The sequence below is a fragment of the Sorex araneus genome, chromosome 5, assembly GCF_027595985.1.
Source record: "Sorex araneus isolate mSorAra2 chromosome 5, mSorAra2.pri, whole genome shotgun sequence".
In the NCBI taxonomy this organism is placed as follows: Eukaryota; Metazoa; Chordata; class Mammalia; order Eulipotyphla; family Soricidae; genus Sorex; species Sorex araneus.
This window is the reverse complement of record NC_073306.1, coordinates 109,674,799-109,690,487: the sequence shown is the minus strand read 5'-3', so window position 1 is coordinate 109,690,487 and position 15,689 is coordinate 109,674,799. Positions and strand designations below refer to the sequence as shown.

At 59.5% G+C, this 15,689-nt stretch overlaps 1 protein-coding gene across 5 annotated transcripts; it reads right to left on the bottom strand.

Annotated features, from left to right (window-relative positions):
- Positions 1–12,936: 12,936 nt before the first annotated feature.
- FAM241B (family with sequence similarity 241 member B) lies at positions 12,937–15,328 on the bottom strand. 5 transcript variants are annotated; one of them, XM_004617117.2, is made up of 4 exons: positions 15,216–15,328; positions 14,640–14,672; positions 14,226–14,361; positions 12,937–13,639 (listed from the first exon to the last, which is right to left on the bottom strand). In XM_004617117.2, exons 3-4 carry the CDS (start codon positions 14,316–14,318, stop codon positions 13,370–13,372), a joined length of 363 nt encoding a protein of 120 aa, XP_004617174.1. In that variant the 5' UTR covers positions 14,319–14,361; positions 14,640–14,672; positions 15,216–15,328; the 3' UTR covers positions 12,937–13,369. The 5 variants fall into 5 exon arrangements, with proteins under 5 accessions (XP_004617174.1, XP_054995317.1, XP_054995316.1 ...); XM_055139342.1 differs by having other exon boundaries at positions 14,226–14,385; positions 15,216–15,323; XM_055139341.1 differs by having other exon boundaries at positions 14,226–14,385; positions 14,640–14,802; positions 15,216–15,320.
- Between the last annotated feature and the right edge of the window lie 361 nt (positions 15,329–15,689).

The following is a 15,689-nucleotide window of genomic DNA, read 5'->3' as shown; positions in this document are numbered from 1 at the left end:
GATGGGGCTGTGGCATCCGTGTGGTGGCCGTCCCTGTGGTCTCCTGCACCCCGGGCCCGGGGCTGAGACTCAGAGAGGACCCTGGAGCCCTTCTTCCTCGAGGAAGCCCACGGGCGTGAGCTCGCCCAGGCCACTCCCCAGGAATCGGGGTCTCCAGACAGGAGCAGACGGGGGACTGTTCTGATTGACCTTCCCTAATCCCCAGGCTCTGCCTGGTGACAGGCGGTGTGTGCCACAGTCACGCCTGCCTGGTGGGCACAGAGAGCCCTGGCTCCTACCCCACCCGGCACCATCAAGGCCCCGAGGCAAGGTCAGCCATGCAGCCTCACACCCGGGGTGACTTTCCAAAGCAGTCACCGGAAGGGGTGTGGCCTGAGAGCGGCCGGCTCTCCCTCATGATGCAGCCGGCCCCCAGGGCCTATGGGTTTCCACTCGGAGAGATGGGGCTGGAGTGATAGCACAGCGGGTAGGGCGCTTGCCTTGCATGCGGCTGACCCGGGTTCGATTCCCAGCATCCCATAGGATTCCCTGAGGTATTCCCAGGGGTAATTCCTGAGTGCAGAGCCAGGAGTAACCCCTGTGCATCGCTGGGTGTGACCCAAAAAGCAAAAAAAATCAGAGAGATCCCCAAGGGGCGGGCGAGGCTGAATCTCGGGGACCCCGGAGTGGAGTTGGAGGAGAAAGCCCAGTGGGTGGCTGAGCTCAACCCACACCTTCTAGGACTTTCCAGGGCAGGAAAGGGTCGGCAGGAGAAGGGAACAGTGCCTGGCAGGGTTCAGGGCAAAGCCCCGGCCCGCAGCAGAAGGGCCACGCTCCCAGCCTGACCCGAGGGACGAAGAGGCAGAAGGCTCCGACCCCTGCCCAGCGCCCCCCACTCACCCTCAAAGGCCCATGGCCACAGCCTCTGGGCAGGACGTGCGCAGAATCTCGAGTGTCAGATACACCCTGTGCAGGGCCCTGGGGCCCCAGGCCCTTGGTCTCTCCCTGCAGCTGGGGCAGGAGCTACCACAGGAAGAAGGAGGCTCTGGGGAGGCTGAAGAAAGCTGCCCACCCCAGGGATGCCTGCACCCCCACAATGGCAGAGGGTGGAGAAGGCCCCGAGGGCGAGGCAGTGGGTCGGGGAAGGCCCCTGTGTGCACCCACTTTTCATTATTTTTTTTTATTTTTTTGCTTTTTTTTTGGGGGGGTCACACCCGGCAATGCACAGGGGTTACTCCTGGCTCTGCACTCAGGAGTTACCCCTGGCAGTGCTCAGGGGACCATATGGGATGCTGGGAATCGAACCCGGGTTGGCCGTGTGCAAGGCAAACGCCCTACCCACTGTGCTATTGCTCCAGCCCTAGCACACACTTTTCAAAGCCACTGCTTTGGGGTTGGTCCCGCAGCTCAGGTCACCCCGGCTCCGCCTAAAGCTCCGCTACCTGCTTCTCCGTGGGCACCCCTGGGCCAGCCGCTCCCCGTCAGAAGAGTCGGGGCTGCTGTTGGAGTCTCCCCACAGTCACACAGACCCCGCAGCCCTAGAACACATGCAGAGAGCATAGACAAATCCCACCGGTGCCTCGGCTGACTTCTCCATCTGTCGGAGTTCAGTAGCCATTTTCTACCCATTTTATGGATTGTGCATGAAAGTTCCCTGCGGCCTTTATGCTGTCCTTACAATCTCCCACCGGTTTTCTCTGTGCAGGCCGTGGCTGAGAGCACCAGCTCTGGGAACAGTGGGAGAGGAGAGCTTCCGCCCCGAAGGATTCCTGACGGGCTGGTTCCAGGCACGTGGCCCTCTCGGGCAGGAGGCGGTGGAGGGAGCAGGAAAGATGCTGCTGGTGCCCTGAGGCCCCGTCTGTCCCCCACAGCCCTGTCCTCAGATCAGGACTCGAGACACTGCTGACACCCGTGGGAGAAGCCTGGGATGTCTCTGGCCCCAGGGAACCCGCCCCAGCACTCTCAGCCCTGGCTGTGGAAGAGGACGCAGCCTTCCGGGGTCCTGGAGCAGGAAGGACATAGACGTTTCTCCCCAAAGGCGTCACTTAGAATGAGAATAATCCAATGGCGCGTTTCAAAGAGCTAATTCCACAAGCATCACGAATCCCGAAGCACAGGAGTCCTGAAGCAAACCCGCATCCGCCTCTGCCCCCCAGACCTCCCCACTCCAGCCCAGTCCACCCAAGCTGCACCTCGGGGTGGAGGGAGCTGAGCCAGGGACCGGGTGCTTGCAGGTGCGTCCATGAAGGCGCTGCAGCCCCGGGAAGACAGCCCTAACCCCAACAACCTCCCCCGCCGAGCCGGCCCCCAGGGGTGCCAAGGCTGCTGCAGGCGCCTCAGCATGTGAGTTGTGCCCCTTTTAGAGAAACGAGTGCCCCCAGCCTGCACTGCCAGGGCCTGGAGGGGTGAACTTGACTCCCTCAGCTGCCAGAGCACCTGCTCTGCCGGTGACCTTCCCCTCACCCTTTCCTTAGCCCTGTAGGCTTGGTCAGTGTCCCTGTCCCTCTTCCTGCCCCCTACCCAGCGTGCCACGGGGACCATGTGATTCTTTCTCTGAGAACCCTGCTTCCCTCAGCTGTGTCATTTCACACTCAGTGATTAAGTGTGTGCATGCACATGTGTGAGTGCTTCTGCATGTGCATGTGTCTGTGTGCTTGTGTGCATCTGTGTGTGCATGTGTACATCTACATGTGTGTACATCTGCAAGTGTGTCTGCATGTGTGTTCTTGTGTGCACTGTGTGTATGTACTTCTGCCTATATCTGTCTGCACATGTGTGTATCTGCATCTGTGTGTATCTATATACATGCATCTGTGTGTCCTTGTGTGTACATGTGTGTGTCTATGTGTATGTGTGTCTCTGTGTTTGTGCATCTGCATGTGCATGACTGCATGTGTACATCTGTCCAACTGTGCATCTGCGGGTGTGTGCATTTGTGTGTGCATCTGTTTTTGCATGTGTGTGCCTGCACCTATGTGTGTGCACATCTGCATGTGTGTGCTTTTGTGTGCATGTGTATCTACATGTATGTGTACCTACACAAATGTGCATCTACATGTGTCTGTGTGTGCATCTGTGTATGTGTCTGTGTGTCTGTGAGTGCATCTATATGTGTGTGCATCTGCATGTGTGTGCATTTGTGTGTGTCTGCATGTGCATCTGTGTGTGTCTGTGTCTGCATCTGTTTGTGTGTGTGTGTGTGTGTGTGTGTGTCTGGGGGTGTGTGTGTGCCTGTGTGTGTTTGTGCATCCCCATGTGTGCACTGTGTGCATCTGTGTGCATGTGTGCATGTGTGTTAGTTGGCTGGCGCCTGTCCCCCCACACCCCTCCCCAGGGGCAGCCCCACCCGTGTCTGTCTGTCTGCACGTGCCCTCTGGGCCTTCCCATCACAGTGGGTGAGACCCAGCTTACAGCTTTGGATAAAGCAGTTTCTCCACTTTTCCCCAGCAGTGGCCCCTGCTGACCTTGTTTCTTTCCCGTACCCCCCATCCTACCCATTGTCCCCTGAGCTTGTGCTGTGACCCCCCTCTTAGCACGTCCTGGATGATGAGGCTCTGGGGGTGCTGTGGCTCGGGGGCACATCCTGGCCTGCTCTGAGCTGCTCTCTCCTGCCCTCGGTGTCCGCTGAGCTACTTGTCCCCTTAGCCGCCTGCTAGGGCCACGCGCAAAGGTGCCCCATAGCTAAAGTCACCGGAGGGATAGTTCAGTGGGTAGGGCACTTGTAGCATGCTGGTTCCATCCCCGGGACCCCATATGGTCCCTCAAGGACCCCGAGGAGTGACGCCTCAGCACGCTGAGAATGGACAAAAAAAAAAAAAAAAGAAAACCAGAAGTAACGCCCAGGAAAGAAGAACAACACAAGCGAAGCCATGGACTCGCCACGGACCACACCTTCCACGATGCTTATTGGAAACATGAGAAATATCATACAAAAATGTAAAAAGTGAGAGAGGTACATTTGAACAACTTCCTTTGGAAAGTTCTAGAAGGCTCCAAAAAGGAAGCGAGACAGAAACACAGACTCAGACCAGTTAAATCCATCGGGGCAGGCATGAAACACATTATGTTATATGAATAATTCTCAGAAATACAAAATTAGGCTGGAAAAGCGATTGAACAAAGGGGCAGGCAAAAGAGAAAGACAGAGGGTGGGAACCATTAAGGACTGAAAACTTGGCAAAATGAAACAAGCAACTTAAAAGAGTATAACCAGCCCTCGCCTGAGCGCTGCCAGCCCTGCATCCAAGGGTGCACCTGATGGACAGAACTTTCCAGGCCCACCGGGACACGGGCAGCATTAGGTTGGAGACAGGCATGGCCACTGGACCCCACCATTCCCCAGACTATCACTGGCCGGGCTTCTAACCCATCACACCTCAGAGGACAGAGCAAGGTAGGGGACTGTTTCCACGGTGACAGAGCCCCGCTCAGGGTGTACATGGGGGTGCTGACCCAGGTTCTGGGGGCACAGAGCTCTCCTGGGGACACCCCCCAGCTGCTGCCCCTCCAGCCTTTGTCTCCAGCCCCTCCCCACAAGCCTCTCCCAACCCCTCTCTGCTCTGCAGTGTCCCTGGGCCCCAGCCCCGGCCCCGTCTATTTGGGGAGAATTGGGGGAAATGACTCTTTAATTAATCTCCTGCCTTAATTAATTATGGTAATGGCTTTCAGCTGCAGGGTGGCAGGGGGAGAGGGGCACAACACTCTTAATATGTTTTCATGTCGACAAACACATTTCTGCTTGGCAAAGAGGGAAGAGGCCTGCTCAGGGTTTGGGGCTGCGGAGTGATTTATAAGGAGCATTAACGCCAGAGAAATTCTGCTGCCGACTCGGGGGGCCAGCTTCCTAGGGTGATGGAAGTCCTGCTTCCCCTCCCCTAGGACCTCGCCTCCTCACCCCACATTCCCTTTGCCCGCCTGGCACCTGCCTTTTGTAGCTGTGGGCATTCACGACCCACTTCCCCGCATCCCCCACCCCCCTCTAACTGCTCCCACCTGCTCACCAAAGTTACAAGGAGTCTTTAAAAAGTGTTTGCTAGGGCCGGAGAGATGGTGCAGTAGGTAGAGCACTTGCCTTGCATGCGGCCGACCTAGGTTCAATTCCCAGCACCCTTATGGTCCCTCCAAGCCTGGCAGGAGTGATCCCCTGAGTACAGAGCCAGGAATAAGCCTTGAACACCACCAGGTGTGGCTCAAAACACTGTAGCACTCTCGTCCCGTTCATCGATTTGCTCGAGCGGGCACCAGTAACATCTCCACTGTGAGACTTGTTACTGTTTTTGGCATATTGAATACGCCACAGTAGCTTGCCAGGCTCTGCTGTGCGGGCGGGATACTCTTGGTAGCTTGCTGGGCTCTCCGAGAGGGACAAAGGAATCAAACCCGGGTCAACCGCGTGCAAGGCAAATGCCCTACCCGCTGTGCTATGACTCCAGGCCCCGGGGCTGCTGATGGTCATTGCTACATGTGGACAGAGCTGGTGAGAGCTTGAGTCTTTCTCCGGGGAGACTCCTCCGCCAGCCTCCGAGGGTGCTCCCTCACTTTTTGAGGGGAAAGTGCTCCTGGGGAGCTTTGTTCAGATATGATATTTTTCAGGCATGGTGGCCCTTGGTGGCTTCTCAGGAGTCAGGGGGACAGGCTATTTGCGCAGAAAGGATTTCTGGAAAAGGGAAGAGATAAAGCCCCAAAGAAAAACAGTCCCACAAATCACCCTCCGATGAGGTGAGAATCTCCACGGCAACCTGCCCGGGTGAGACCCGCAGAGGCAGGAGATGCGCTGTTGCTATGGAAACCACATCCCAGAAACCCAGCACTCCGGGTCCTTATTTGCTTTTGCAGATGATGTACTGGGAGCAGGACCAGACCTGTGGAAGTAGGGGTGGGGGCGTCCCCCAGGGCTGGGGGAGGAGGAGAGGAAAAAGACAGGTGAGGGAGGCGAGGACAGAGCAGAGGAGCAGGAGCGAGGAGGACGGATCAGGTAGAATGGAGGCTCCAGGGACTGCCCTGGGGCTCAGCGGGGGCGCGTTCCAGCCGGTAGACAAGTGGACAGCGAAGAGGCTGGAGCCAGGCTGAGTGTCCACTGCAGCCAAGACACCCGGCATTGTTCAAGATGGGGAAATGGGCACCTGCCCACAGAACAATCCCAAAGCGTTCGGGAGGGTCGCCTGACCCTCCCCTGCCCCAGGGCATCCAAGCACAAGGCATCTGGAGGGCAGGTGATGAGAAGCTGGTCCCAAGACGGCCTCTTGCCCCAGTGACCGACTCCCAGACCGGAGCCGGCAGCCCAGTTTTCCAGGAGCTGAGCAGGCCCGGGTGCTTGGCGCCACCTGCTGGCGACCACTGGAAGCACGGCCACTGTGAGGCCCTTCGGTCCTGGGTGGTCTTAGGCTCGCAGCTTCCAAGCCAAGGGTTAAACCAGGACCCTCCTCCAGCCTCCTCTGGATGTCCCGAGACCGGGAGGTAATGAACTCGCACTGTTCCCCGGCGGGGCAGGCCTGAGGTCGGGGCTGGGTGATGCTGCACTGCTCAGGCCCATGGTGCTGGGGACCTCGAGGGCCACATCCAGGTGTGCGGGGAGTGGGGGCCACCGGCTGCCCTGGAGGTACTGGCGTGGGGGTCAGAGCCCCAACCTCTTTTAAAAATGTTTTTTTAATTGAATCACCATGAGATGCATAGTTACAAAATTATTCATAATTGAGTTTCAGTCACACAATGTTCCAATACCCATCCCTTCACCAGTGTCCCCAGTTTCCCTCACCCCACCCCAAAGCCTCCCTCAGGCAGTTTTTTCTCTGTCTCTGTCTCTCTGTCCATCTCTCTCTGTCTTTTTCTCTCTCTGTCTCTGTCTCTGTCTGTCTGTCTGTCTGTCTCTCTCTCTCTCTCTCTCCTTTTAGGCACTGTGGTTTGCATACTGTTACTGAAAGGGTATCATGCATGTCACTTTATCTCAGTTTTGTCCCAAGTGGTCACTTACAACTATCATTGTCATCGTGGTGCCTTCTCTGTCCTACTGCATTCCCCTCCCCCCTTTGTGGCAAGCTTCCAACCACGGACCAGTCCTCTGACCCTTGTTCTACTGGGTGCCGTCATTCTGTTTGTCCCTCTCCATCGACTCATTTCACTCTGCACGATACTCTCCATGTCCATCCATGTATAGGCAAATTTTGTGATTTCATTTTTCCTAACAGCTGCGTGGTGTTCCACTGCATAGATGTACCATAGTATCTTTATCCACTCCTCTGTTCTTGGGCACGAAGGTTGTTTCCAGATTCTGAGGCCCCACCCCTTAGCTTGTCTCCCAGGCTAATCTGTATTGGTCTTCATTTATATTTTGGAGGGGCTCCACCCAGCAGTGCTCAGGGCTTACCCCCGGTTCTGCACTCAGGAATCACTCCTGGTGGGGCTTGGGGGACCGTATGAAATTCCGGGGATGGGCCTACGTCGGCCACGTGCAAGGCAAGTGCCTTCCCCACTGTGCTGCCTCGCCATCTCTCTAGCCCCTGGGCCTGCATTTGTTTCTGGCTGAGCACATGGTGACCACAGGGCCCAGTGTGAGGAACGGTCCCTGCATACCCGAGCATGCCGCATGCACTTTAGCTGCAGGTCCTCCCTATGAGGGAACAGATATTGCCCTTGTTTGCAGAGCGGTTGCGGAGACGTGGAGTGGGGGCCACCCACACTGGCCCGCAGCACTGCCTGGAGGCAGAGGGAGGGCCAAGGAGCGCACTCCACCCCCTCCTACATAGGCCTCAGCCCTCCCTCTCGCTGAGCGTCCAGTGGCCTCCCCCAGAGTTTTAGGGCCCCCTGGACTGATGCAGGAGAATGAGGCCCCGGGCCCCTACGGGCCACGCTGACTGCTTCCAGTGCTGGAGGCCCCCGTGTCACTCCCACGCCCCTCGGCACTGCAGCCTCTGCACTCCACGGGCTGCTGCAACCAGCCCCCGGCACCGGTAGCAGAGGGAGAGTGGACAAACCATGCCTTACCAAGGCCACAGCGGCCCAGGGGTCAGGGAGGGATGGACGGGGCAGGGTTGGAGCAGATATGACTGGAGCCGGGAACCAGAGGGGGGGTCACAATGACCCTGGAGTCACCGCATAGGACGGGCCGTTCCTCCTCCCCCACCTTCACCATCTGCGGGCTGGGCAGGGACACCTTGTCCCAGGAGACACTTCCGGCCTGCACTGGGGGGACAGGAAGGGGCCAGGAAGGGGGACCTCTCCTTTGTCACCGTCCTTCCCTGGGGCTGGGGCTCCAGCCTTCTAATTCCCAAACTCCACTGAGCGCCTCTCTCAGACACTGGGTGAGAGTTGGAGATATCTGCGGGTGTTGGGGGGCAGGGACAGACCTCACCCGCCCCGAGCAGCTCTGCAGGGGGCCAGCGGGCACTGGCAGGAGCTGCCCTCGGCACTGCCACGTTGAAAGCTGCCTCGCCCCGGGCGTCTGCTGCCACCAGAAAGGGACCCCAAGGTGGCCCAGCCCCTCCCCTGGTACCAGATTGTAGCTTCTTTAGAAGGACTCCTGTGCAGAGCGGCGAGGCTTCCTCAACAGCTGGAGGCAGACCCCGAGACTCAGCGCCCAAGGGAGCAGCTCCGGGCCAGGCTTCCCTCCTCGAGTTCCTGGAACCGGAGGCGAGTTCCTTTCGAGGTCTGCCTGCGGACGGGGCAGCTCACACTCAAACCAGGACCATGGCACGGCTGCTCTCTGGACAATGCAGCCACAGTGGCCCCTCAAGTCCACTTTACCGGGGACGAAAATGAGTGCTGGTAAGCCACATGCCTGCTTGAGGGTCACACTCAGGAATGGAAGATGCCTGAGGGAAAAGACCAGGATCCAGGGGCAAAATGGAGGTCAGGTCCCAGCTTTGCAGAGGAAACGGCCGGGGGTGGGGGTGGGGGAGCGCAAGATGCTCGCGGGTGCTGCCCTGGACACAGCACCCCAGCTAGAAGGCACCCAGTCCTGAAGATGAGCAAGACCCCCAACCCCACACTCAGCCTGGACAGGGCATAAGTGAGCAAGGACTTCCTCTCTGTCTCCTCCCTGAAAGATTCATTCTCGGGGTTCAGATCCCTTCCCGCCCCCCCCCCAACACACACACATACCCCACCGCCGTCAGCCAGGATGTGCCCCACCACTGAGCAACACTGGGGAGTTACTTTATTTATTTTTGGGTTTTTAGACATGCCCACTGGTACTCAGGGCTCACTCCCGGCTCTGCACTTGGGGGTTGCTCCCGCAGGGGTCTGGGGGGCCCTACGGAGTTGCAGGGATCAAGACTGGGTCAGCCACGTGCAAGACAAGCGCCTTACCTGCTGTACTTCCTCCCCAGGCACCTCTAGGCCTCAGATGCACCACCTGTCAGCCAGGAGGACTCTGTTTTCCTTGCAGGGGGATGAAAGGGTGAGCCCAGGAGGACACCAGTAGAACAGATTACAGGCTTCACCAGAAACCCGCGTTCTGCTACCACTGAGAGATGTGGTCATTGGAAGCCCAGGCTGGCTGCAGGCCGGAGGAGGTGAGCACTGAGCTGGGTTCAGAGCAAGAATGATTTCATAAAGGGTGATTTGTCCAGCCATGTGCACAAGGTGTGATCCCACAGATGTGCCCCTAGATGGCGCCATGGTACCAGATTCAGAGTCCATCCTGTCGGCCTGCCTGGGGTCCTGCTGGAGGTACACCTGGAGGGGGGGCTACCTCACGCAGCCCCCAGCCGGGGAAAGCACGACACCGAGTCACTCTTCATGGTTCCTCTCAGCCTCTTTAATCCGGATCTGTGGGACAATGACTGGCAAGCCCAGCCCACCTGTGCGGCCCACGGAGGACCTGCTGGAGGCAAGAGCTGTGTCGGGAGCCGTCCAGCGACGTCCATGGCTTCGAGGGGCCTTCAGGAAACCAGTTTTGCCTCAGTGCTGTCCAGAGAAAAGCTGAGGGGGCCCCTTGGCCTTGGGGAGCAGCATCATGTGGAGGTTTCAGTACTCCTCGCTCCGCCAGAAAGCAGACGTGCCCCGCCCAGCCACAAACGCAGGGAAGTCATCACGGTTGTGGTTTCTGAGGCGGTTCCCACTCCGCCTGTCTGGGCACTCGGGACACAGACGCTCCCTGGGGGTGCTGATCTGACGGGGGAACCCGGGACTCAGTTTACAACATGAAGGAGCTTCCCGACTCGGGAGCTCAGTGGAAAAGGGGAGCCCACAATCCGAGGAACTAACTCCAGGCAGGGTTAGAGCAGCCGGGGCCCTTGGAAGTCAGGCCCTGTGGCCCGAGGGACTGGCACCAAGACGCACCCAAACACCGAAACCCCACAGAACAATGCCACTCTGTTCTGGCACACAATGTATCTAGAATACAGTGGGGGTGGTGTGGGGGGCGGGGAACATTCTCATCATTGGTATGGAAAAAGACAGTACTGTTTTTATGTTTGTTCACATTTGCATGAATGAATTCTGGAAGGGTTTGTCTTATTTGGTTTGACTTGGTTTGGGGGTCATACCCGGTGTGCTCAGAGGCTACTCCTGGCTGGCTCTGCCTTCAGGGATCACTCCTGGCAGGGACTAGGGGACCATATGGGATGCAGGGGATTGAAACTGGGTTGTTCATGTACAAGGCAAGCGCCTTACCCACTGTACCATCTCTCCAACTCCCGCTGGAAGGATTTAAAAGGTGTTTTACAGGTGGAGAAGGAATGGAGGGTATAAATATTGTGGGGTTTTTTTTGGGGGGGGTTGATTATTGAGGTCACACCTGGCGATGCACAGGTGTTACTCCTGGCTCTGCACTCAGGAATTACTCCTGGCGGTGCTCAGGGGACCATATGGGATGCTGGGAATTGAAACCAGGTCGGCTGCGTGCAAGGCAAATACCCTACCCACTGTGCTATCACTCCAGCCTAAATATTGTGTTTAAAAGGTGTTTTACAAGTGAAGTAAGGAAGGAAGATAATTATTGATGGACGTATTGGATGGCTGAATGGATGGGTGGGTGGATGGATGAATGGATAGATAGATGGTTGGATGGATGGATGGATGGATGGATGGATGGATGGATGGATGAACTGGATGGATGGATGAATTGGGTGGGTGGGTAGATTGGATGGGTGGGTTGATAGATCGAGTGGATGGATGGATTGGGTGGATGAATGTACTGAACAAATGGATGGATGAATATATTGGACAGATGGGTGGGTAGGTCGATGAATGTATTGGACAGATGGATGAATGGATGTGTATCAGTGGAAGCAGTCTTCTCTATGTATCCATTCACCCTTTGCCAATGAATGTATCACCTTTCAAAGACTAGATTTTAAGTGTAGTTTGTCCTGCATCACCGAGTTTCCCAGTTTGGGGGGCCCTGCCTGCAGGATGTGGGATGATTTGGGGTGGTCTGCATGACAACTATAAGCAATTCACAGACTCCAGCAGGGAGGTCACACCCTTTCCTTTCTCTGGTCTTCAGAATCCATCTGGGAGGGTCTCATGAGACCTGCAATGTCTTGTCCTCCCTAGGCCCCCTGGACTCTGCCTGACCCCGCCTGCAGCCCTCGGGCCGGGAGCTGGGCCTCCCTCGCAGCTGGCGGAGGTGGACTTGCCGTTCACTGGACACTGCAGCAGTGTGTCGTGTGAGTGCCAGGGGCTCTGGGCTGTCCGTTCCAGCAGCAGGGAGAGGTCCTACTCAGCCCCGTGTCCTGCAAGGCCCACGGCAAGGAAAACGACGAGTCCTAACGTCGTTCATGCTCTGTGAGTGTGGTGACGCTACCTAGTGCCAACCCTGAGTGAAAACCAGCCTCTGTGTCCGCGTGAGTTCACACACTCACTCCCCACCTCCTCCTGTGACACGCTGATGAAGATGAGGGGCGGGTAGGTGTGTGGGGAAAGCAGGGACCAGCGCAGTCACCGGTCAGGGAGGTGGAGCTGGGACTCCGAGCCCTGCAGGGCAGCGCCAGCAGGGTCTAGGCCTGGTGCCCCTGCCGGGCGGCCCTGGAGGCAGTTACTGGAAGGTCAGGGTCCATGTGGCAGCTTCAGCCTCCTGCCAAGCTCTGCGCCCTAAAGCCAAGTGACTGGTTTCCCCCCTTTGTCCCAATCCAGGGGTTAGAGATGAGTCACCGGCCTCCATAGAGCCCCCTTCCCTCCCCACCCCTCTCTCCCTGCATCTGCTTTGGGCAGTCGAGGCTGGGCTGGGTCCCTGAGCTGCCCTCTGGAGACCCTCTGCAAAGTCCCAGGGTTTCTCTGTCCTGGCATGTGACGGGAAGGCTGTGCCCTCAGGAAGGGAGGGAGAGCACTGCCCACAGCAGGAGACCACCCAGCTGGGCACGGGCATGCCCCTCCCCAGGGCCGTCCTCACAGTGGCTCTACCGCCCGGGGGTCCGCCCAGGGGTCTGCGGGCCGCTTGTGCAGGCTGACGGCTGCAGGGCACGTGCCGGGAGGTTACTCGGCTCTTGGGTCAGGCGGTCTTTCTGCCTGGCTGCCCTGCCCCTGCCCAGGGCCACCATCCACACCCCAGGTTGCTGCTACCTCTTGGCATGACTCCTCTGTGGCGGGGGCATGCTGGCTCCCTCCAGAGATGCTGCTGGGTCCTCTGACCTCAGGACCCAGGTCTGGCCCTGCCTCATCCTGCCCATGTCTCCATGCCCTCCTCTTTCTTCTCTCCCTCTGGCTGTCACCAGAGTCGGGAACTCTGGCCTCCTGGCCGAATCCTGGCCTCCTTGCCCCTCCGGGTCCGATACCCAGAGCTGTTCAACTTCCTCCCCCACATCCCACATCCCCTGGTGCTGCCTCCCACAGAGTCAGCCCCCAAGTCGGGCATCTCCCATGGATCCAAGATGTTCTCCGGGTGGGAGACAGGGGACCCCAGGTCAGAGCCGCCCCCGGCCACCTCCAGGCTGACCCCAAACCCAGCCACTCCCTCTGTCCTTCCCACATCCCCGGGGCCTGCCAGCCGCTGTACAGTCACGAGTGTGTGGCTTCAGATTCCTTTGACTCAGATTTATTGAAAACGCCACCAAGACAGACAGAACACCAGTACCGGGTGCCATCAATAAAAGGTAGCTGATAAAAAGTACCCAGAAGACTGAGCAGTGCTATGAAAGTCGGGGGACCTTCAGGACCTTCGGGGCTGCTCGCCAGAATCAGGGGTGGGGGACCTGAAACACATGGGTGCCACGCCAGGCCTTTCTTCCTGGCATCCAGGACTGGGGGAAAGATGAAAAGGGGATCCTTTCTGGCATGGATGATGCGCCCCGTGCAGGCCCGATGTCTCCCGCGGCAGCTCTGGGGCCCCGGGACCCTGCCCTGACTCTCAGAGGGCCACTGGGGCTGCCGGCCTCTGCCCGACACACGCGGCCGCGGCGTGGAAGCCCCTTCCAGGCTTGCCAAGCCCCGTGGCTCCCTCTGGCCGCTGAGGTCACCGCTGGCTGAGGTGGGACAGCAGGTACACGAGGCCTGCCAGCAGCAGGCCCCGCACCCCGAGCATCACCAGCAGGAAGAGCAGCAGCAGGGACATGACGGGCTCCACGGCGTGGTTGCCCAGGTACCACTGCGGGAAGCCCAGGGTCACCAGCTGCCGGTTGAGGTCGTGCAAGGGGGACTGGGCCGCCCCCAGCCTGGCAGCGGCCTGCTGCTGGTGGGTCCCAGCACCCCACAGGGGGGTGCCGTGGCCCCTGCTGGGAAAGCCCTGTCGGGAGGAGACAGAGAGAGAGTGAGTGTCCCACAGACAAGCAGGACGGGGGCCTGGGCTGGACCCTCGCCCCCTCGAGAGCCAGCCTGGCCTGTGTCCTTTCTTCTCAGCAACCCCCAGCTGCCAACCACAAGTGGCCCCTCTCTCAAGGAACAAGGTCCCGCGCCCTGCCAGGGGGCAGAGGCCCAGGGCACAAGGGGATGAAGGGTCCGAGGCAGGTGGGATGCCCGGCGGGGCCCAACCAAGCCCTCCTTCCTCCGCAGCCCTGGGTGGCCCCAGCCTCAGCTCCTCTACCCACTCCCTTTCCTCCTCCTCCGACGGGTTCTGGAAAGAAGAGAGGCTGGGCAGACTCCAGGGCAGTCTGAAATCTCTGCACGCCTCTGGTGAGCAAGGGGGCCGAGAAGGCAGGGGTGGGCCTGGATCTATCCCGGGCTCTCCCAGGTCCCACCCCCAGGATCCCTGGCCCAGCAGTGTGCAGGGAGAGCTGGGTACCAGGGGGGGTGAGGGAGCAGTCAGGGTCTGAGTGCCATGTTGGGATGGGAAGGGAGGCAGGTGTCCCCTGCAGGGGCGTCTGGGACCTTACCTGCCCAGGGGCACTGCTGCGGGCCTGCGGGGTGGCCCTCACCCGCGGGTCATCATCCTGCACGATTTCCCCATTGGCCAAGATCCGCACCATCTTCCTGGAACCCTGGGTTCCCGGCAGGGTGGCACCTTCCCCCCTGCCAACGGCCCCAAGGGAGCAACTGACCAAAGATGAAGAATTGCAGCCAGTGTTGGGGGGCAGGGCAGGGCGGGGGAGGGGGGCTGTGATTCGGTATCGAGCAGGAGCAGGAAAAGGAGAGGAATAAATGCAAGGAGTTTGCAGGACAAAATTCTTCCCAGCCCTTGCATGGGAGAAAACCCTAAAAAGGCTCTGGGGTTCTCCACAGCTTACTCTGAAGGGCCCTGAGGGTCTCTCCCTGGGGAAGCTCCCCACCCCACCTCTGGGGCCACTCACCAAACTGGAGCCTGCGGCTGGAGGCGCCTCTTCCTTTGATGAAAAATGAAGTCCTGTTAAGTTCCCCGCGGGGATCCGGCCAGGACCTGGTTTCTCCAGGCCCCCTCCGGGAGGTGCCGGCCCACTTCGGGTGATACCAGCACCAGCAATACCGGGAGGGATCCTGTCTAAGAAACGGGGCTGGGTCCGGTCTGCCCCATATGGGGAGGGGGCTGCAGAGGCAGAGCCCAGGGGGGCCTCTCCCCAGTCTGTCTGACCGCCCCCCCACGAGCCCATTTCCATCTAAATCCTCCAACCGCTCACCCACCACGGGAGCGCCCCCTCCCCAGTAAGGCGAGTCCTGGACTTGAGGGGCGATCCTTGCAGAAGGCCTGGCGGCGGGTGCGCCGCATCCCTTCGTGCATGGTCAGGGGGTGGGCAGGGGGGCGCGGGCAGGGGGCCGGGGGCGCCCGCGGAGGGGGGGGGGGCTCCCCGGGAGTGGGTGCGGCCCGGGCCTCCCAGCCCAGTCCCGAATCCCGGCCCGGGGAAGTTGAGGGGTGCATGTGCGCTGCCTCGCACCCCGGGTCCGGCACCCACCTGCGGGCGCGGCTCCCGACTCCGGCAGTGTCCACTCCCGGCCGCTCGCTGGCCGCTTCCTCCCACCTGACCTCACAGGAAGCGCGGAGCAGCGGCCGGCGCGCGCGCCCCCTGCAGGCCTCGGCGGGGACTGCAGCTGCCTGGCGGGGTGGGGGGATGGAGCGCCGGCGGGAGGGAGGGAGAGGAGGGGGGAGGAGGGCGAGGGAGGAGGGGAGAGGAGAACCAGTGAGGGAGGAGACGAAGGGAGTCGGAAAGGAAAGTGGAGCCCGCAGAGGAAAACCCCGGGGACTTGGGCGCCTCTGTCCTGCAGGAAAACCTTAGCCCACCTTAAGTTTGCTGAGCCAGTCTTCGTTACCGGGAGGGACCCGGCTCGGCCCCCAGGGAGCTCCAACTCCAGCAGGGAAGGTGAGGCATGAGCCACAGGACATGTGCAAGGAGCTAAACAAGAACCAGGACAGCTTCCAGGAGGTGGTG

Bases quoted from the DNA above. Each gene is read 5' to 3' on its own strand.
- FAM241B (XM_004617117.2), bottom strand. From the start codon at position 14,318: ATGGTGCGGATCTTGGCCAATGGGGAAATCGTGCAGGATGATGACCCG. The intron at 13,640-14,225 runs GTAAGGTCCCAG...TCCTCCCGACAG, and splicing joins GCAGCAGTGCCCCTGGGCAG to GGCTTTCCCAGCAGGGGCCA.